This window comes from Phalacrocorax aristotelis, chromosome 3, assembly GCF_949628215.1.
Source record: "Phalacrocorax aristotelis chromosome 3, bGulAri2.1, whole genome shotgun sequence".
Lineage (NCBI taxonomy): Eukaryota > Metazoa > Chordata > Aves > Suliformes > Phalacrocoracidae > Phalacrocorax > Phalacrocorax aristotelis.
The window spans coordinates 129,983,817-130,005,753 of NC_134278.1; the positions used below are offsets into that span (position 1 = coordinate 129,983,817).

General features: G+C 53.8%; 1 protein-coding gene across 2 annotated transcripts; it reads left to right on the top strand.

Moving 5' to 3' along the window:
* The first annotated feature begins 287 nt into the window (after positions 1–287).
* On the top strand, positions 288–21,597 carry MERTK (MER proto-oncogene, tyrosine kinase). Of its 2 annotated transcripts, none has more exons than XM_075089661.1 (19): positions 288–428; positions 4,081–4,444; positions 4,716–4,816; positions 5,062–5,235; positions 6,903–6,989; positions 7,670–7,785; positions 10,291–10,474; positions 10,781–10,932; positions 14,040–14,193; positions 14,563–14,701; positions 16,103–16,188; positions 16,299–16,394; positions 16,703–16,783; positions 17,096–17,188; positions 17,332–17,450; positions 18,398–18,507; positions 18,710–18,869; positions 19,260–19,396; positions 21,045–21,597. In XM_075089661.1, the coding sequence occupies exons 1-19, from the start codon at positions 359–361 to the stop codon at positions 21,514–21,516; spliced, it is 2,895 nt and encodes a 964-aa protein (XP_074945762.1). In that variant the 5' UTR covers positions 288–358; the 3' UTR covers positions 21,517–21,597. The 2 variants fall into 2 exon arrangements, with proteins under 2 accessions (XP_074945762.1, XP_074945761.1); XM_075089660.1 differs by having other exon boundaries at positions 292–428; positions 14,043–14,193.
* The last annotated feature ends 340 nt before the right edge of the window (positions 21,598–21,937 follow it).

Genomic DNA, 21,937 nt, shown 5'->3' on the forward strand with positions numbered 1-21,937 from the left:
GGGGAGCCGGGCCGGGAAGGACCTGGTCCTCAGAGCATGCAAGCACAGCTCCAAAATGCCTTCCTGGGGAGAAATCCACTCCCCTGCATACAGAACTTGTCCATCCACGGAGCGCTGCAAAGACTCCGAGGCAGCAGCGATTGCGGCCAGCCCCTCAGAGGGGCCGAGCCCGGGCCCCCGGCGGCGCGGAGGGGCTCCGGGGGCGGGACGGGAGCCCCGGTGCTGCCCCGTCCCCTCGGCGGGCGGGAGGCGGACCGGGCCGGGGCGGGCCGGGGCGGAGCGGGGCGGGGGGGGAGGCGGGGCCGGCGGCCCCGAGGCGCTGCGGAGCCGAGCGGGGCCGGTGGCGGGGCCGGTGGCGATGGGCGGCGGGCGATGGGCGCTGCTCTGGGCGCTGCTGGCGGCCCTGCGCCCGCCCCGCGGCGGGGCCGGTGAGTCCGGGCGGAGAGCGGGGGGCACCGGGCTGGGGGTGCCCTGGGATGTGCGGCTGCTCGGGGGGCGCTGGGGACGGCGGGGGGCGGCGAGGGGCGCTTGTCGGAGGTTCATTCTACCTGTAGATGCTGCTTCGTTCCACGCTGCCAGCAGACGGGGTGTTGTGTGGGCACCCCGGTGCCTCCCGCACCCCGCTCCTGCTCGCTGGGCCTGTAGACCTTAGCAAAAGCTTAAAATCCTGTGCGGGGGGAGAAGCTCGGCAATGATTCCGCTGCAGATTTCTAGAGGCAGCACATATCTGCCAGCCCCAGAGGGAGCGGGGTTTTGCTGTCCTGGGACGCAGCCCTGCCTCTGCAGCGTGGTCACGTCCCAGCACTTCGCTGTGGGATGTGCCTCTGCTTGCTGGGGACGCAGCGACAGGCAGGGACCAAAAGCTGCGACACATCAGCGACTCTAGGATGTACCCCGTTAGCTGTGAGCCAGCTGCGCACTGGTGCTGGGAAGAATCACCGCGGGTTGTGGCACAGGGATGCGCTTTGCGGTGCTGTCAGTCTGCTGGCTTTTTGGCTCCACGTGCTTAGGTACCTGCAAAAAAGAAATGCAGAGGCAAAAGTAGTTTTTGGACTTAAAGCGTGCCGTCATCAGGGCTGCCCGATGTTTGGTCACAGGCTGTGAGCTGCTGGGGGTTTGTAGCCCATGCTCAGAGATGCTGGGGGGTCTCAGAGCTGGTACACGGATGGGATTTAGCAGGAAAGGTGGGAGCGCGAGTGTTTGCTTTCGGCGGGGTGGCGTGAAAAGTCTTGTCTCTGTAATAGCAGGAATCTCCAGTGAGGGGAACTCGCAGTGGATTTAGCCAGGAATCCTGGGCTGGTTTATACAAAAGGAGTTTGAACCCTGAGAGTCTTTTTGGAAGCCAGGTGTGGCCCTGGAGGAAATTAACTTCTGACAGCTCCAAGGGGACGGGGAGGTAGGAACCCCTCCCCAGGCAGGGGCTGTCATTCCTCCTGCCCCGTCTGGGTGCGAAGATATGCTCAACAAGTGCCCAAGCAGAAAGCAGTTGTCAGCAGGTGAATTACTTCCAGTAATGGGAAATCCAGGGCTAGGGATGTAGGGAGTTTTTTGGCAGACCTGGGTGTTTTCTAATACCTTCCCATGCTGGGACTGCAGCAGAACGACTCACTGTTTCAGTCGTGGGGTGTGCAACTCCCTGCTTTTTGTTTTCATCTGTAATAAAGTATCTTGCCTGTAATAGCAGGCAAGGCTTTCTTTCTAAAACTCCGTTCTCCAGGCAAGTAACGGAGAAGGCATGCGGGACCTGCCAGGCTGCACGGTGAGACCTGTCTTTGTAGTGCTTCAGTTTTGCTGTGATCCCAGGTGTTTCAAGAGACAGCACTGTGCTTGCTAGTGGATTTATCTCCATGCCAGCTTTTCCCTCCGGCCAAGCTGCGGTAAGCCAGGGGAGCTGCTCCAGCGTGGCAGGCACCCACGCAGGCACGGCTCCTCGGCTCCAGCGTGGGCTTTTAGAGCCAGCCTAAGGAAATCATTCTGGACGCAGCTAAGGCGTGTCCTGCCACACAGGGCAAATCCCTTCAAAGCCACCATGAAGATATCCACATCCCAAGCAGCTGGGGATGGAAGTGGTACCCAAAGGTGGTGGTAGATGTGAGAAAATCCTGTTGTCACATGAGTCAGAAAGTATTTCGTCCTTGGGCCAGCAAGCACCTCTTGCCACTCAATCAGTACAAAAAACGAGGCTAAGATCACCTTTGCTCTTTGCCTTTAAACTTGAAGCAGCCTGGGGGAGCAGAAATCATCCCAGAGCAGGCAGAGTGCCTGCCAAGGGCAGGGACTGCCGGCATTCATCCGTGTCCTCCCAGGCCAGGGGTTCCCGCTGGGGGAGCTCCTCCAGCCAGAGCTGAAGAGCTTCAAAATGCAGCATGAAAACAGCTGTTTAAGGTTGGATCGTGCCAGGCGGTGAGCGGCTCCAGCCTGAGTAACCTCTGGGAGGAGCAGGGGAGTGAAGGGGGTTTGGGGTCGCTCGCTTGTTTGCATTTCACAAATCTTTTTGCAGCTGCCTGGTTGTTTGAGGTGACCCGGCCCACAAACAAATGGCAGTCGGCTGCGTTTTGCCGCAGTCACATGGCCTTTGTTTGTGTTGGGATGGTAGAGCTTAGGAAGCAGGTTGGAAAGCTTAGGGTCTGGTTTTTTTTTTTTCTTCTAAAAGGGAAACCCATTGTTTTGTGGGAGAGCCAGGGAGAGCCTTGTGCTTTTCACTGCACCACCAGACCCGGCAGAACTTAAAAACCCTGCTCAAATTTCTGTCTAGAAGTAGCATTTCTCCAGGGTTAAAAATAGTGAGCAATTTAGCAAAGGAATATATCCAGCCTCAAAATTAGGTTGTGTTTCTTGGCTCTCGGGAAAGCACACTAGGCTCATGCCCCCATTACTCACAATAGTAATGACGTAGCTTGAAAAACTTGCCATTTGATGTTTGAGGACTAAGATCTGTCTCAAAACAAACTCAGCTGAACTTTGGTTAAAAAAAAAAAGGTTGTGCTTTCTACCTGCGGTGTCGTCTTTCAAATTGTGAATAATTTGTTGTATTTTTCTTTGGAAGAGGCAAATTAATTTAGCTGAAATTCCTATCAGGCACGATACATTTGCATGCTGAAAGCAGCAAGGGAGATTTACCACTCCGCTTGGGATTTCTGTGTGCCTGTGAAAGCCTCAACAAGCTCAAAAACAGTCTAGTAAAAGCATCTACTTGTGGTATATTCTTTAGATTGTATCTCTTAAAAAAAAACAAACAGTTTTGTTTGGGGGTGGAATTGGAGCTGCTCTTCGTTCTTGTTCGTGGCTGGGGTGGGAAGCGTTGGGTGGGAGTGGGGAAATGCTGTTACTGGACTGGGTTTGTTAAGTGATTTTTAGGTGGGGACACAAAGCCCTCCCTTCCCTTGGGAAAAATGTCTGGGAAAAGACCCTGGGACAGCAACACTAAACAGCAGCTGGCTCCTAAATGCTCTCTGAAGGCATTTCTTCATCTGTCTATAGCTCTTTTCCTGGGAAAGGCAGCTTGGTGGAGGCACTTAGCTTAGCAAAAGTGTTTGCAGCTGACTCAGAAAGCATCTCCCTCTTTCAGAGCATCTCACCCTGTCCTGGGAAGGGAGCAGTGTCACCAGCAAAAAGCCTGAAATCAGAGGAATCCCCGCCAGGGACTCGTGCTCGGCCCCAGCTGAAAGTGCTTGGGATGAGGCCCCTGAAAGGGGCTTACTGGAGTAAAGTCCCAAATTCCTCCTGCTCAGGGATCCTTTTATATTGCAGTCCCAGGGGTGCGATGCAGCAGAAATAGCTCCTGCCTCTCCCCTGCCGAAAGAGAAGCGGCCGAGCACTTTCTTTAGCCTGGGCTGCTCCGGTTTGTTTTAAAAAGGTTTTTTTTGGAGGTGCTGCTTGCACATAGGCAGTCTAGGGGCAGCCCCTGCTCCGTGTTTCCTCCTTGGGCCTCTTATGAGAGGTCTCCTAGAGATTTTGAATTTTTGAAGCATCTGTAAATGAGCAGCCTTTAATTATTAACAGAGGCGGTGAGGCTTTGCAGGGCTTTGGAAGGGGGCACTTGCTGACTGGTGGTAGCAAAACCGAGGTCTTCTCTTGCAGGTGATGCTGACCAAATCCGGGATCCAAGACCATACCTGGTGGCAGAGTCCCACCGCCCCGAGCGAAGCGTGGCCACCCTTGGTCACTGGCCTCACCAGAGCACAGAGCAGCCCCGGGAGGAGCCCTCAGCCAGCTCTCTAAGACAGATTAAGTTTAACCCCACGGTGCAACACATTGTGATTAATGAGCACAAGGATGTCACATTTAATTGCTCCATCAAAGTACCTCAGCTGCTGTTCAGGCCAGACACCCTGGCCATTTCCTTGTGGAAGGATGGGAGGGAGCTGCACGTGCTGGACCGCATTGCCAGCAGCCACTTCGAGATCCCCGATGAGGAGGAGGTGGTAATGACCTCCACCTTCAGGTAACTGCCCTGAGTGTTGGCTCCCAGGCAGAGATGGGAGGCTAGATCGCTAGCAGGAGCTTGGGACTGGGACTAGGATGGGCAGACGCTCCTTAGCCCCCAAAGCTTGTCTTTGCAAGCCCAACTTCTGCTTGGTGTATGCTGTGGGGTGGTTGGTACTGATTGAAACTCACCCTCAGCCTGGCAGTATTGCTGTGTCCTCCTGTGGGAGCTGTGTGCGGGGCAAGGCTCCCTGCCATAGCCCTGACGTGGTCTTTGTTCTCTCTGGCAGCATCCTTGCCGCCCAGCGCTCGGATAACGGCTCCTACGTCTGCAAACTCAACATTTCTGGCACGGAGGTGGTGTCAGATCCCATCTCGGTGCAGCTGGAAGGTGAGCTGGAGGAGGGCTCGGGTGGATGTGCCGGAGGTGTGAAGCATTGTGCCCTGGCTGAGTGACAGCCCCGGGGACCATGATCTGGGACCTGCAGCCTGTCCTCCAGAAATGGGGGGTCCTGGACGGGGAAGGGCTTGTTGCTGGACCTGGGCACAGCCCCGGGCAGGACAGTTTGGGGTTGTTGACAGGGCTGTGTTTCCAAGCTCTCTCAATCTCTTGCTTCTCTGCTTGTGTCTGTGCAGGGCTCCCACACTTCATTCGTCAGCCCGAGAAGCTGAATGTCACCAAGAACAGCCCCTTCAACCTCACATGTCAAGCTGTGGGCCCGCCAGAGCCTGTGGAGATCTACTGGTTTCGCAACAACATCCAAGTCAATGAGAAGCCCCACATCTCCCCGTCAGTCCTGACCGTGCCAGGTGAGACGTGCAGCGTCCCTGCCACAGCCAGCTGGGACACCTCTGTGTGGGTGCCAGGAAGGGCAGGGGGTGAAGGTGTCTTGTGCCAACCACAGCCTGTCCCCTTGGCCTCACACCTTCTGTTACGCAGGGGCAGTGTTCCCGTGTGCTGTCCCAAGGCCGTTGCAGCCTGCTTTGTCTTCATGTGGCACTGTCCATTGCTGACGCTTGGCTGGAAAGCCCAGCACAGATAAATTTCCCAGGAGGTTTGGCATAAAATATGGCTGTCAAATTGTGTACAGTGGGACACGGGGGTCCAGCTTTGCAAGAGAGGTACCACAGAGGTACCAGTTTGCAAAAAATGTCCCCCAGCCTGTTACTGCTCCATCCTCAGCACCGGGAGCACAGCTCTGCCCAGCACTCACTGTCTGTCCTGGTTGTTCGGCAGCCCTGGGGACCGCTCTGCCAGGGATGATCTGGGGGCAGGAACCCCTGTCCAGCCCCCTCCGGCTGCTGCCAGAAATTTCTTCCTCGGAAGAGGCAGGATACTCAAACTGCTTTTTCCTAAGCAAGAAGCAGGTTTTTTCTCTAGCCTGTGGCCATGCCAACAAGTACACAGCTGCTCTTATGGGCTGCTTTACTGGTGGTCCCCTCTTAATGTCTCTGGAAGGCTTTGGGTTGGCCCCTGCAGCATGTCTCCATGCCAGCCTGGTAGAGCACAGAGGGGAAAGTCCTTCATGTAACATAAAACCCATCATGGTTTTGCTGCAGAGGCAAAAGAGAGGAGGGATTTCTTGATTTGATCGTGAGGAGAAGGCCACTAGCTAATTAGCAGCCAGACTATAACTGACTTGTCTTGGCATCCAAAGGCAGGCTTTAAAAGGCAGTGAAAGCCGGAAGAAGTGACTCATTCCTCTTGGATATTCTTGCATCCAGCTGGTACATGCTAGGTCGGGTCACTTGAACAACCACTCCTGGCCCAGGAGTGCTGTTGCTCTGAGAGGCAATGCTGCTCGTGTGAGCAAATGCTCGGCATGTTCAGTGCACCGTGGTGAGCCCTTCGCCTTGCAGCAGCAGTGTGCCCAGGAGGGATAGCCCTGCACCTCCCATAAAGTCCTTTGCATGAGACAAAAGTCCAGAGTGCTGTTGCTGCCTCACACAGTCCCTGCCAAGACCCAGTGGGAAACAAGCAGCCATCCATAGTTGGGTATTTCCAGTGGCTCCCAAAAGCAGTCGTTCTCTGTTATCATCTGGGAGATTTGAGCAATCTTTGAAAAGCAATAGGTCATCTGATTCAAGCCATGGTGGTGGGCTCTTCTGCTTTCTGCCTTTCCTTTTTTGAACGCAAAATAAATGCTTACTCAGGAGGTTGCACAACAGCGCTGTAGAAACGTACGGTCCTGCCCGCTGTGCTGTGCCTCGCACTGATGGTACACTTGTGCTCGCGGTGTGGAAGGTGGGTGAGCTGGATCGCGGGGGTCACTCCCGGGCAGTCAGCGCAGAAATGCCACGAAGGGAAGCAATGAATGCAAAATAAAAGGTCATTTGTGTTGCTGGGGAAAAAAAAAAAAGCAACAGCACAAGAAAATAAGCCACAAGGGTTTTCTGTGAGCAGTAGGTGGAGAATTGGTGTGATTTGGGGGGTTTGTGCAGGTCCAGTGAACAGGCCCTCGGTTTTCCCTCTGCAGGTCTTAACGAAACGGCGTTGTTCAGCTGCGAGGCTCACAACAGTAAAGGGCTGACTGCGTCCAACCCGGGGCAGGTCAACGTGAAAGGTAGGGGCGGCAACACGATGCTTGCTTTACCTGTTGACTACTTGTGTCCAAGAAGGAACTGTCCTGATCTCCACCCTTCCCAGCAGCCATTCCACACGAGCTGAAGGAGATGTTTTTAGGACTCCTGTACTTATTTTTCCTCATTTTAAACCTATGTTTAAAATCAAGTGGGATGCATGTAGTTAGCACGGTCACCCAGTGCTGTTCTGTCATCCCAGTGTCACTGCCGTGGGAGGAAGCACCAAAAAGCACATTTGAAAGCAGAACTGTCAGCCCCAGAGCAGGTTTCGGAAGGGCTGTATCACTCTTTTCCTTCCTTTGCAACTCGGGTGGTGCTTGCAATTTTCCATAGGGAATGGCGGAAATTCTTGACATTCCTGTCCGGACCCACTCCAGTAATGTGAGGAAGGTATTCTCCAAAATATGTCATTGCCTCTAAGCAGCCCAGAGAGCTCACAAATATAGAACATGGTCAAAATAGTCCTGCAAATGACTTTTTTCTGCTTCCCTGTCCAGCAGTCTGAAACATCCGTGGTACACTGATAGAGGATGCCATTGTGCCTGTGGCCAGGGCAGTTCATGCACAGTCGGTCTGAGCTCCGGCAGCTTCCTGGGGGAAGCCAGACGTGCCACGTTCGTGCTTAGGCCTCCAGCTGACTGCCCTTGGCTTTTCCCTGCAGGAATACCATCTGCACCCACCAGTGTGCACGTCCTCAACCGAACGGCCCACGGTATCGTGGTATCCTGGGTGCCGGGCTTTGATGCATTCTCTGCCTTGAACAGCTGCAGTGTCCAGGTAAGCATCCATAACCCTGCTTTGCCCCTGCCAGCTACCCTCACACGGATACTCCGAGGCAGGTGGAAATCAGTGTTGTCTGGCATGAACCGCATCTATTTGAGCAGACTGTTGGTTTGGGCAAATGGAGTCGGACTTTCCCAGCAGCTTTGAAAGGGGAAGCTGGCACGTTGTCCCACCCGCGCCCTGCGGGCCGGATGGCTGGGGAGTTTGTGGTGGCGTGATGGCGAGGAGTCCAAGCTGAGCAGCGAGCAGAGTTCCCAGGCGCTGGGACCTGGGACAGCCAGAGCACCGCTGAGGTGGACAGGAGGCTTGGAAGGAGCTGCTGGAGGCTAGTTTGGTGGTGTCTGCTCACAAAGAGCGGCTTTGCTTTGCTCACTGCTTGGGGGCAAAGTCAGTGGAAAGGGTCCCGCAGAGGAGCTGATGCAGGGAGTGTTGAAGCAGGCTTTTGTCCCAGGTTGAGTGGAGGCAGAAACAAGGGGCGATGGGAACAGGTGGGTTGCCTGCCTGGAAGAGCCCATCTAGGCTCGTGCCTGTGAAGCGTGCAGGACTGAACCGTGAGATTGTCTCTACTCAGGCGAGACAGTCAGGTTGTCATGTCTCTTCATGGAGAGATGCCCAGAACTGCTTCAAGTAGCTTGTTGGGAGACTTTGCAAGCCTTAAGCTGCGGCAGGCACATGCTCGTCCCTACTTTTACCTCCTGGTCAAACACTTCCCGACAAGAGCCTTCCTGCAGGGGTTTGGAGGTGGAGGTTTCTCTCGACTCTCCACTCCTTGCAAGTACTGGGAAGGAGCTGAGGGGTTGCCTGTCTCCTGGACAAGTCAGGGAATGCAATCTCTATGGGTGCAGCCCTGCGTGTAGTTTCCACCTGCTCTATCTGTTTGACGTTGCTGGGTTTCACAGTTCAAAGCCTATTCCTTGCTCTCTTGTGGATGTGTTTTTTTGTACTGGCTAATCTATACTCGGACTGAGATAACACATGGAGAAAGGCGATGTTTGAAGCCAGGTAAAAGTGAAAGGAGTTACAGGGAGGAAAGCTACCAGAGCTAATATTAGTGCCACGACCACTTGCTGCCTTCCAGCTGGAGCTTGGAAAGTGGGGTGGAGAGCCAAGGAATTTCCTATGACTTAACGTTCACGGTCTGTCATTAGGAAATAGCCTTTCAAATTTGAAAACAAAACATGATTTCTGGCAAAAACACAGCTGTGACTAAGCCTTTTTGCTCCTGTCCCCTTTGATAATTCCCTCGCTTGGGTAGCGTGGCCCACCAACCAAGTGACTAATTTCTGAGCTTGCTGGTGCTTAAAAGGGAAGATATTGCTGTCACACCTGCCAAGTTCAAACTGTTTAAGTTTGCAAAAAGCCTGGTTTTTTAAAAAATACATGAATTTGATGGACTCTCTCCAGAAGACAAGTTGAGGATCGAGATGGCTGAGCTGGGCTCGGTGCTCAGGAGAGCAGCCAGTCCCAGTGGCGCTTTCAGGAGCGGCTTGCATGTTCATTTGATCACTGCTCGCCTCCCTCAAAGAATCTAGTGACGGCTTGGGAACCTTCCCAGCTTTATGAGGCTGAAGGCTATTCTTTTTCACTTTGGCTGGAAAATACTACTGGTGTTGATGCTGAGACCATCCTGAGCATCCTGGTCTACCCAGCATGGGTGCTCTTGTTGCTTAAGCAGAAGGGCAGGTCTCCTACAACCACAAAACCACAAGTGGGGGCTTTTGAGAGGACTGTATGACTTTCTGCTTGTGGTTCATGCTGAAACACGTCCTGTGGGTTGTCTTCCAAGTTAACTGTCGCGCTTGCACTGGCATCCCTCGTTCTTACTCTTCCCTCTTTCCTCCCACTGTCCCAGCCTAGGCCACGTTCGTGGTGCTTCCCATGAAATGAGACACTTTCCGGAGAGCTGCAAGGGCTGTGTGGGCAGCTACGTGGGTGCTCAACAGCCAGCCCTTTGGGGAGGGAGCAGTTTCTCTTTGCGTAAAAAGTGTGACTTGGTTTTAGTACATTGAATTCATCCATGCTGCTAAATGTAATGATGGAGTCTGACGCGGTCTGTGACTGGTCCCGCAACATCTGATGGTGATAAGTCCTGCGGTCTAATGATGTGTTGCATGAAAAAGAACTTTCCTTTGTTTGTTTGGTGATGTTATTGGGTGCTCCTTTTGCTCCATGCCACCAGAATGAGCAAATCATCCCTCCCTCCTCCTTTCTGCAGCAATGGCGATTTCACGCATCTCTGCCATGTCCCCGCTGCAAGTCTTTCTTCTCCGTGTGAGTTGGAGCCCTCGCCCTGGGCCCCGCGAATGGCCTGCTGTTAGCTTTCCGCTCGGCAGAGACAAGCCAGCATGCAGGAACAAGGTCCTGCCGGTGTTTGGATGGGAGGCAGGGAGGGAGGCAGCGCTCTGGATCCTGTTTACAGATGTAAAATTCCTGCTGCACGTCTCACCCTGCAGGTTGTTGCTGACTAATCCCTGTTTGTGAACTGATTTTTCAATTAAGGTCAAGGAAGCTGTTCCACGAAGCAACATCTCGCTTCTGCTCTTCAACACCTCGGTGCCTCCCCATGTGTATCATATCCAGCAGCTGGGGCCCATGGAGGACTATAACGTCCGTGTTTCCTGCATGAATGAAGTTGGCTGGTCGGCATTTAGCCCCTGGATAACTGCCAGCACCACCGAGGGAGGTAGGAAATGAGTAGCAAAAACTGAGAAGGGTTTCCCTGCCACGTTTGCGCGGCTGTGCTTTGTGCAGGACTCTCTGGATGAGATGCTAGTCCGGAGTCACGGTTGCTTACGGGGTGAGACATCTTGACTCTATTGATTGGGGAAAGGAAATTTACCCACGGGTGGTCACCTGCTGGAAATATTAAAGGCTGTAGGAAATACTGTGTGCTTTCTGGTTGAGCTACAGCTCATTTTCCATCAGCCTACTGTGTCCCTGCACCCATCCACCCGGCTCGCCTCACCTTCTTTCTCTTGGATTCCTGCAGCTCCAACCACGCCACCACTGAACGTCACAGTGTCATTCAATGAATCCAGCTCCTCCCTGGAGATCCGATGGGTGAAGCCGCCCCTGGGGAGAGTCCACGGGGAACTGCAGGGCTATCACATCTGGTACAGGTGGCAGAACTCCAAGGGGTTGGTAAGTCACCAGGGAAATGGGGAAGAATGGCTAAAACCTAGGAGAAAAAACACTGGCAGGCATCATGCAGGGCTGTCCAGTTTGGTACTGGTGCTTCCATATATTCTTTCTGAGCTTATTTGTCTGCTGTCTTATGCTTTCATCTGAGCTTTTTTAATACAAGTGGTCTCTTTCATGCATGTTTTTGTAACTCATGGTAATGCCTGAAGTCAATAATATACTAGAAGAAGCAGTTCAGCTTGAAGGAGGCAAGAGGTTTGCTACCACAGCTCCTGTTCTCTAAAATAGAAGTGAGATGCTCTTCCCAGTGTTGACAATCTTTGGTACGGCCTTTGGAGTGGCAGCCAAGGTTTGGCAGCATCTCTTGGCACTTCCAGCAATGCAGTCAGTCCTAAGGTGTTTGGGAGAATTTGTTCCCTGGGTTTTGAGTCGTTCCTTATTCAGATGGGATTTATCCCATGCCTTAACTCACCTGCAAACCCGTGGCACAGGTTTTCATGCTCAAGGAACATCTATGGGCGCGGGGGTTTGTCCACAAGTGTATGAAGTCATCTGGCACAACCTTCTTGCCTTTCCCATGCTTTGGGAAGTAGCCTTCAGGAATTTGCTACGGTGAGGTTGGCCTGACCTCTCGGGCAGTCCTGGCTCATCTCAGCTACTGGGCAAAAGAGCATCCCGTCCAGGCTCTGCCAGTGGTCGGGGAGCCTCTGGATCATTGTGCACATGTATCCAGCTGTTGCCTTTCCACTGTGGTTTGGTCTTCCTCTGTCCCAGGCTGAAAGCACAGAGAGGCACTGACAGCCTGAACCCGGTGTGGAAAAAGTGACTCACACCCTATTTTTTGTAGGATGCTGCATTTTCTGTTCTCCTTTTGCACCTCCGAAAAGGAGCATGTATAGATCCAGACCGAATGGAGTCAGGGAAACAATATTATGGTCTTGTGACTAGCATGGAAAAAAAAAATGCTGACATATTTGTCGCCTCTCAAGCAGAAAGCAGAAAACAGGACTTGCCCTCTAAGCCCTGGGTGACTATCTTTTGTTGTTGTTGTTGTTTTTTATAAATTTCCCCAGTCAAATGCTTATGGTGTGGAATTTCTGTTTGGGTTCCTGGTAGCTGTTGTCATTAACGCTGGCTTTCAGGAGGCTCAAAAAAGCTCTGCAGTGGGGAGTGAGTTCTGGTGGGAGGTAGTTGTGCGAGGGACCTTGGCTCTTTGCAGACCGAAGGACACAGTTGAGTTCGTTGCTGGTTTGTTTTGTCAGCCTCCAGGTTTTACAGAGGGCAAAAATGCGTGTCAGAGCCAGCCAAGGGCAGGGGCCAGCATGTCTTTTTACAAGGGATGTCGCCAAGTTAAGAGGCACAGGAAGGGCTTGAGTCGTAAGCTTTCTGCAGAGTGCCATGGGCTGGTGCGGTGCCCGGTTTCCCCTCGCACACCCAGGGGTCTCCTGAGCCAATGGACAGACAGCAAAAGTGCAAAAGTGCAACGTGCTTGCTGTCAAGTGGAGCTCTTGTTTTCTCAGAAAGAAAGTCTCTGAGTTTTGGCCCTGGGCAGGCTAAATATGAAATGCCCCAAAATAACCACCAGTTTAACAGCCCCAGTGCGATAAAGGTGGGGAAATCCTGTATTTCTGTGTCAGCAGGGCCACCTGCAGGCCTCTTCTTCTCCACAACCAGCTTAAAAACTCTTTTAAAAACCTCAAAAAAGTTATTTTATTTTATTCCTAAACGAGCAGTTCTTGTCTGAGCCAAGGCTGCTGGAGCTGGGACGTGAAGAAATTCCTCAACTACCGCAACACACATGAAAAACCATTAACTTTGGCAGTTTTGTCCTGCCAGAATGGCTGTTTGCTTTGCCAGTGTGCTCTCCACGGTCTGTTTGATATCAGCTGGTCTCTGTCCTCAGATGACACAGCAGAGCTGTCTGCTATGTGAAAGGATCCCGGTGCATTTTTAGGCTGGTGGTAGGGAAAGGATCTCGTGTGTGTTTCTGCCGAAGGATGCCGTGAACACGAGGTGGGAGGAAAGCAGGAGTGTGGGAGCAGAGGCAGCGGCGGGTATCAGCTCATGCCGATGCCCGGTGGCACAGACATGCTCCTGGGGCTGGGGCATGTTTCACATCCATTTCTGTGGCTTTTTTATGACTGTGAACAGAAGCTGGTTCCCTCTGAGCTGCTCTGATTTCCTCCTCCTTGTCCACCAATCCCCCTCAGCTGCTGCTTTTGCTCAGCTGCGTGATGTTCAGCCAGGGCAAGGAGCTGGGCTCGCCAGCTGCAGCAGCCTGCCAGATGTTTTGGACACCACTGGGCAGCTGTTTTGCAGCTGAGGGTTGGCAAAGAGCAGCAGCAGCACTTCCACAGCTGAAGAAGGCAAGGAAACAACAGGGGGAAAGACTCACTTCTGGATTTACCAAGGAAAAACATCTGTGCCATGGGGCACACTGACTCCTGCCATGTAACCAGGCAATGAAACACGCCTTTAAAACTGGAAATATTATTAGCTTGACACAAAACCACAGTCAGAAAATATCTGCCCTAAGATCTACTTTCTGTGGCAGGGTAGTTGAACAATCAAACCAGGAACGCTGTGGCTGACAGCGGTCAGAGATGTTCTGCAAAGGAGAGGTAGTGACAAGCACCGAGGCTCGTGGGGCTGCCCAGCACAAGCCATGGGCATCCCTGGCCGGCAACAAAGAGGGGTGCGAGCCTCTGCCGGCCAGACCAACTACAGTGAAGGCTGGGGATCAAAATCCATGTTACAGCCAATGCATGAAATGCCTTTCCCCCTTCCTTGTGAGATCACTTTCCTGCCTCTTTTCTGGCTCAGGCTGCTGGTCCCACTGTTGTTGACAAGCAGAGAGCAACAGCAGTACGAGGTTTGAACAGGAAATGCTGCCTAGCCCCCTTCCAGGTCCCATCCGGCTCTTGCAGGCAGGGCTATTATTCTCTGTAAATAGCTTGGTGCTGCATTTCCTCTGGGCTTGTGAAAGCAGAGCAATGCAGAAGGATGGCAAGGGGACTATTCTCAATAAACCTCTAGGTTTCCCTCCTGCTGTAGGGACAGGCCACCGTCTCCCCCAGCCCAGGCTTTTCTTCCCTTCCTCTCTCCAGCAGAACGTCTCCGCTGAAGTCCGGCAGAACGCCAGCGTGGCCGTCGTGCCTGTGGTGGCCACCAATGCCACCTGCTCCGTCCGTGTGGCTGCCATCACCAAGGGGGGAGTGGGACCTTTCAGCAGCCCGGTGGAGGTCTATATCCCTGGCAGCGGTAAGAGGATGCCCGTCCCTGCCCATGCGGTGTGAGTGCAGGGGAGGATGATGGGGTAGCACATGCGGCATGCTTTCCTTGCCCAGCTGTGGCCATTTGGCATCCCTGCATCGTCCTTCAGGCTCTTCCCCCACCGGCCAGGCTATCAGCCAAGAATCTGGGATCTTCAGCATGCTTTGGTAACCAGTAGAGACTTCCTCTCCATGTGTAAACTTGGTCCTCACGCCCTCTTCCCCCCATGTAACCCTTTGGGCTTTACTGGGTTTGGTTTCAGCCCCTGGGAAATCCTCCCCCAACCCCTGGGTGCTGCAGGCTGACTCCTTCACTGGCTCCATTAATGGGATATTTTCTTATGATTAATAACCTCAGGCCCCTCTTCGACTCCAGCCTCCGGGAACACGGACTCCTTTATTGTAGCCCTGGGCTTTATCTGTGGGACAGTTGCCGTCGGGCTGATCCTCTGCTTCTCTGTGGTCATCCAGAAAAGATGCGTGGAAACAAAATATGGGTAAGTTGAAGGGCAAACAGCTCGCAGAGGTGCCCTCAGCTGGGCAGGTTGCAGGCACGTAGAGCACAGGCAGGCAGGGCAGGTGGCCAGCAGCCCATGCTGGACACAGGGAGAAGACTTCTGCCTCCAATCCTGACATCATTGCCACAAATGGCGTATTTTTATGCCCACAGTGAGGGACTGAGTGTATTTTTACTGGAGCCATGGTACTTCCCCTCCCTTCCTTAGCCCAGCAGTTCACCTTTCGCTTACTATTCCTGTTTTTAAAGGGAAGTAAACTTGTGCAACTTGGTATGGGAGGGTGACCTCGGCGTTTTGACACAGACATGAGAGAGCAGAGATGTATAATATCCTGTGGCCTAGAGAAACCCTTCCTGCCTCATCACATGCCAGATATGTCTTGGTGCAATGGCTAAGCGTGGCACCAGCCCCACCGGGCAGAGAGACTGCCACGGGGCTGCATAAGTGGTGTTTTAACGATGTGGACAAAGGACTGTTTTCTGCCACGATAAGTCAATGCTACTCACTCACCCTTGTGACTCTCTAAGTGGCATTTAACTGCCCTGTGCTACTGATTTTGTTAAACAATTGTGGTTCTAGCAGTTCTTACAAGCGCTGACGCTTGGGTGTCCGCTGCCAAGCTGGAAATGTGATATAATTAACTCCTTTGGAAGAGCATCATTTCAGTAGGGGAGTTTATTGAGCTGGTGAAGGAATCCCCCTCCTCTGATCTCCCATGGCATCAGCTCCAAGCCAGTCTGAAAACTGGTAGTATGTAAGGATCCCTTTCCTAACTGGTGTAGCATCGTTGCTCTTCCCGTGCGATGCTAACTCCCTGGGAGCTCTCGAGCATCTGCTGTGGTTTTGTTTCCCGGAGCTGGGCCTCTGCATGGCCCCGTACCAGGGGGGTTGCACAGTGTCTCCCAGCAGCGTGCCCTTCACCACCGTTTTGGGGCCATGGTGTGAAGCTCCCTTTAGTTCCTTTTTGGATAAGGGGTGGGGGTTGCACATGCTACCAGAGAGCATGGACAGGCTGGACTTGTGTATCGGGCAAGAGAAGAGGGCGCGTTAGGAGGTGGAGGATCTGGGCATCATACTCCTACCGGTACAGATGACTCTCTGACTAGGAAATGAGTATCCCATTTCCTCCCCAGAAAAACTCGGTGACTCCTTGACAGATCAGCCTTGTTTATCAAGTGGCTGTTTTGCTCAGACTCTGTAAGCAATGGCACTGATCCAGTAAGAGGGAAATTAAAAAGATAAGCATGAATGTGCATGTTTCCTCCTTTGCTGCCAATATCCCTGGCAGCGCTGTGGCTGTCCACCCGCCCCTGCAGCAGCAGTTCCTTCATCGGAGGAGAAGCAGCTGTGGCCCAGCAGGATCTCTTTCTGTCCCACCAGGAATGCTTTCAGCAGGAATGACTCCGAGCTGGCAGTGAACTACACGGCCAAGAAGTCCTACTGCCGGAGAGCTGTTGAACTTACGCGTAAGCGTGGGGTTTTTTTATCCCTCTGCAAGGAGGTTCACAGGGGTATTGCAGCAGCGATATGCCTGCAGGCTGGAGGTGACCGGAGCTTCTGTTCCCCTCTCCCGCAGTGGGCAGCCTGGGCGTCAGCAGCGAGCTCCAGCAGAAGCTGCAGGATGTTGTTGTGGACAGAAATGCCCTCAGCCTGGGGAAGGTCCTGGGAGAGGGTGAGTGCTGGGGCTGGTGAGCTGGGGCTGGACATATGGGGCAGGGGCTGCCACTGTTACCTACTTCATTGCCCAGCTCCAGGCCCAGGGGATGTGGGGGAGATGGTGGGTCAGGATGACCAAGTGCCAGTGCCCCTGAGTTCACATCCTCCTTCTGCCACTGATGAGACACAAGCCTCCCCCCCTGTAAACTTCTGGGGACAAGGTGTCTGTCTTAGAGCATTTCAGATCTTCAGGGACATAGTGGTGTCCTGACAGGTGGTGCTTTGGGCTGTGGATAAAGGGTTTGCTCCTTTCCCATGGTGCAGGGGAGTTCGGGTCAGTGATGGAGGGACATCTCAGCCAGCCCGAAGGCACCCCACAGAAGGTGGCTGTGAAGACCATGAAGCGTAAGTCATCACCCTGGCCTTGCAGAACTTGATGTTGTTTGTCCCAGTGGGTGCCAGCGCTCCTGCTACCCATCTCAGGTGGTGCTCTCTCTGCACCCTGGCGCCGTTTTGTGGGGATCCCGGCCTCTGTGCCACAGCTCCTGGCATTCACAGGGGCACTCATATCAGCCGGCCAAGGAGAGCAGAGACATCCCGGTCGTCCCTTCCCCCTGCCCCACGCAGCAGCTGTGCTGAGAAGGGAGATGGCAGCAGTGATTTGGGGTGTTAAAGCTCTTGGGGTTTTAAACCTCCTCCTTTTTCTCTGCTTCCCAGTGGATAACTTTTCCCAAAGGGAGATAGAAGAGTTCCTCAGCGAAGCAGCCTGCATGAAGGACTTTGACCATCCCAATGTCATCAAGCTCCTAGGTATGGGCTGTCACTCCCCATCCTCCAGCTGGGATTCGGGTAGGGGAGCCGGACCGGGGAGTGCTCGGGTCCCGCGCAGATGTCTGCACGGGGAGTGTGGTGCCTTTACCCACAGGGCCGTGCAAGCTGTCTGTATTTTCCAGGCGTGTGCATCGAGCTGAGCTCCCAGCAGGTCCCTAAGCCCATGGTGATTCTTCCATTCATGAAATACGGTGACCTGCACAGCTTCCTGCTCCGCTCGCGGCTGGAGATGGCCCCCCAGGTAACAACCACAGGGAGCAGAGGGCCCTGTGTCTGCGAGGAGCAAGGCGGGACCATGCCTCTTCTGGGGACAAACCTGCCTTTGTTTTTTGAAAACATCAAAAGGACTTGGTTCCTGCCTTTGTCAGGTGGCAGCAGTGGGATCCAGCTCCACAAAAGCCTGTGGGATTCTCACCTTCCCTTCTCAGGCTGAAAACCCAGTTATCTCAGCTTCTCCTTGTACACCATGTCCTCCAGCCTTATCTTAGTGGTCTCCTCCGGGCTTGCTCCAACATGTCTTTCTCCTACTGAGGAGCCCCAAATGGGACACAGCATCCAGATGTGGCCTCACCAGTGCCAGATTAAGGGGAAGGACAGTTTCCCTTGACCTACTGGCTGCTCTCCTGCTGATGCAGCCTGCTACAAGGTTGGCCTTCCTTGGCGCAAAGGTGCACAGCTGAACCATGGTCAGCTTGCGCTACACCAGGGTCCTTTTCTGCAGAGCTGCTTTCTAGCCAAAAATATGTGAAGGCAGCCAGTGGGAAAGGCAAGAAGGAAGCAATGTCTAGTTGCAGGCTGTACTCCAGAGATGTGGAAGGAGGGGGTGGGGGTGGAAATGGCATCCACTGCTGCAGCAAACCACAGCAAGATGTGGTTTGCTGGGACAGGCTCTTCTGGCCAAGCGGCACAGCCTGGCAGTCTGTCCCTGGGGTTGTTTCTAAAACAACTGTCCCCACATCTGCAGCTCCTGCAGGCTGGTGATTCAATAAACCTTACAGTTTGAGGGCGTTAGCCCAAGGGGGATGAGAGAGGCCACAGTGGCTGCTGCTGCGGGCTCCTGGTGCTCTCCAAGGCCAGTAAGACCACTAGGATGTCAGCCGGCAGTCCTGGACAGGGAAGCCTTTCAGATCAAACTAAAAATGCTTCCCAAAGGGCTGGCACTGTCTAACCCACACCTTCCCATCCTAGTTTGTGCCCCTGCAGACACTGGTGAAGTTCATGGTCGATATCGCCCTGGGGATGGAGTATCTGAGCAGTCGGCACTTTCTCCACAGGGATTTGGCGGCTCGAAACTGCATGTGAGTTTGTTTTCTTCTCCTTCATCCTGGATAGATGAACACCAGTGGAAGCCCTGTGGTTTTAGAACACAGCTTGGCTTCCTTCAATAAAAACTTCCCTTGATCTTGAGAGACATGGGAAGAGAGCTCAGCCTTAAATTCCTGCTTCAGAATTCAGGAGGTCAAATTTTTCTATCTTGTCATCCCTGTTTCCGCCTGACAGGTTACGGGACGACATGACGGTGTGCGTAGCAGACTTCGGTTTGTCGAAGAAGATTTACAGCGGTGATTACTACCGTCAGGGCCGAATAGCAAAAATGCCCGTGAAGTGGATTGCCATCGAGTCCCTGGCTGACCGTGTCTACACCACCAAGAGTGATGTGGTAGGTCCACACGGCCGGGCAGCCAGGCGGCAGGAGGCAAGAGCTGGGGACCGATCCCTGGGTTGTCTCGTCCTCCCTTGCTGCGCTTTGTTACGGTTGTTTTGTACCGTGGAAATACAAAGCCGGAGGAGTGTGAGGCTGCCGGTAACAGGACGCGCTGACCTTTCGCTGCCTGCCCAGCGTCCTGGAATAGGTTTATTGAGTGGGTTGCTCGCCTCTTCTGTGGCATTGCTTATTATTTCCAGTTTTGGGGAGGGCAGGACTGGAGCGACAACTCTTTGCATTGTGCGAGGGCCCAGTGGACGCTGGGCAGTGACCTTTCCCCATGAAAAGAGTCATTCATTCCTCCTGGAAATGTCCTTTCAGCGTGCTTTCCCTTTGTCCTCGCAGTGGGCATTCGGCGTTACCATGTGGGAGATAGCCACCCGAGGGATGACGCCCTACCCAGGAGTGCAGAACCACGAGATCTACGAGTACCTCTTCCACGGGCAGCGCCTGAAAAAGCCCGAGGACTGCTTGGATGAGCTGTGAGTATTGCAACCCTGTTTCTGGGCTGTAGCGCAGCCCCTTTGCTCTCTGCCCGCAGATAACCTGTGCGTTGCTTGCCCATAGCTGAGGTGGTTTCTGTGGGGTGCTACCCTTTGTGCTTTGTGGCTCTCAGTAGCTGACGTCCTTTCTTTAAGGACACAACAAAAACTCGCGCTGTGGATTTGTGGCTTAGCACTAAATTTGGCTAAAAGCCTGCAGAGCTGTGCATCACAGCGCAGTCAAAGACCGTTCCAGCACGCCCGTGCTCCCACCTGCTGCAAAGCTGCCTCTCCAAGTGGAGTACGACAGGTCTGTACTGGAGAGGGAGCCACCTTCTGCCTCACCCCCCCCATTTCTCCCACAGCCCCCAGAAACAGCAGTTATTAAAGACTGGATTTAAAAAACAAAAAGGCAAGGATTTCACCTTTTCTTCCTTATGGGGGTTGACAGGCAGGGAGCTTACAAGAACGCACATGCACATGCAGCTCTCAGAGGAGAGCTGGCCAGAATAATGGGGTGGATCAAATTTTAAATGAAAGTGTCACAAACAAAAACCTCAAACCCTTTAATATTTGCATAATCTCCCGAGTTTTGACGTGCCTAATAAAAGCCAGATCCCAGGGCAACTTCTTACCCAGGGAGGAGGAAACATCATCTTAACTCCGGGCAAACTGGCGCACAGAAATCCCCACGAGTATCCCAGCAAAAAGCGATGCGTTCGCAGGGCTGGCGCAGAGGGCTGAGGAGCTGGGCTGCTGGCAGCCGGCGGCGTGGGGAGGGTGGCAGGTGCCGAGGTCACCTCGCTGGGCGCTGTGGGGACAGGAGTAGTGCCCTCTGCAGTTTGTGGTGCAGTATTTTATTTTATTTATTTAATACAGTATGTTTTAGCCTGAGGGTCTTGGCTGGTGATGCCCTTCTCTGCCCCACAAAACCCCTTCTAGTTACTCAGGGCCCTTCAGTGCCTAAAATCTCTGAACCTGGAAAGGCAAAATGTGGAAACCCCAAAACTCTGCATTTCTGAGCAGCTCAGTGAGGGTTTTTCTCCCGAGTTTTCTTCTTGAGCTTTTCTCCAGTGCCATTACAGCTGAAAATGTTTAACACCCCCTGCCCCAGATAAGAGCTGCAAGTATAAAAACAGGTAAACTAGCTGCTTGGAGCCACACAACAGTTCCTACAAGGCCCTCTCCAACGCCTGTCCCCAAAGGAAGTGGCAAAGGAACCTTTTATGGGATCCAGCCTGCTAGAGGGCAGAGGAGACGGTGTGTGCCCAGCAGTGTCCTGCTTGCAGGGAGGCGCTGGGAGTTTCCACTGTGCCCTGACCCCCAGCCTGGGAGCAGGCATGTCGGGAAGGGGTGTCCCGGGAGCAGAACTGGGATGTTCCCGGGGTGCTGCAGCTGGCTGCCTCTGCCCGACCCTCAGTGAGTGCCAGGTGCTGGAAGAGTCTTCTAACAGCAGCTTGGGCTGGTAAATCCGTGCTGTTGGGCAAACAGCCTGAGCAGAGGGGGTTGTTTTTGCTTCGTTTTAATGTAAAGCAGCTCAGGGCTTGCCCAGTTTGGAGGGAAGTGGGGAATTAGCCCTCCATACATCCCGTAGCCCAGCACCTGGCAACATCCTCCATCATAACCATGCTCCTCTCCCCATTTCCAGGTATGAAATAATGTCTGCGTGCTGGAGAGCCGACCCTGCTGCCCGCCCAACGTTCTCACAGCTGAAGGTCCATCTGGAGAAGCTGCTGGAAAACCTGCCCACTGTCAGGAGATGCGGGGACGTCATCTACATCAACACCAGGCTGCCCGAGGACAGCCTGGACTCCACCCAGGATTCGGGCTTCCCCCAAACGGACTCTGATTTGGACATTGCCGAGCCCTGCTCCCCCCGAGCAGAGGCAGCGCTGGTGGCCGTGGATGTCCACCACAACGAACGATGGGGGACGAGGTACGTCCTGGAGGAGCAGCTCGGTGGCCCCACGGAGGAGGCCTACGTCCCGCTGCTGCCCGAGGGGGCGGCCGGCGAGGGCTCAGCGTGGACCCAGGCCAGCACCTTGCCCGTAGGCAGCTCGCTCGCGCCGGGGCTGCCGCACACCGATAGCTGCGGGACGGACACCAAAGTGCTGCTGTGAAAGGGGCACAGGCAGCTGCTGTGGGGAGCTGCTGAGAAAAGAACAGAGAGTGTATATTTTAATAAAAAGTCGTCTGTTTTATTTCTTCTGCGTGATTTTCGTGGCGGAGTCTGGCTCTCCCCAGGAGCACTTTTCTTGGGCTGAAGTCGTGGAGGTTTGTAATTAAATGCTGTAACTAGTACCGGAAGGCTTTGATATTTCAGCTCCCCACAGCTCACAGGTAAGGGGCAGCCCCTGGCCCCCCCAGGGGTAACAGAGCACAGCCAGGGTGGACGTTGCCACAGTTTGGGGGCACACAGTGGGCACCCCACATGGGGTTGGCTTCCCGCTGTCCGGGCTGCACCAGCGCCAAATGGCGAGGGTGCTGCCAGCTTCACGTGGCCTTTTTTTTTTTACCCCTCCTTTTTCACCTTTTGTTGTG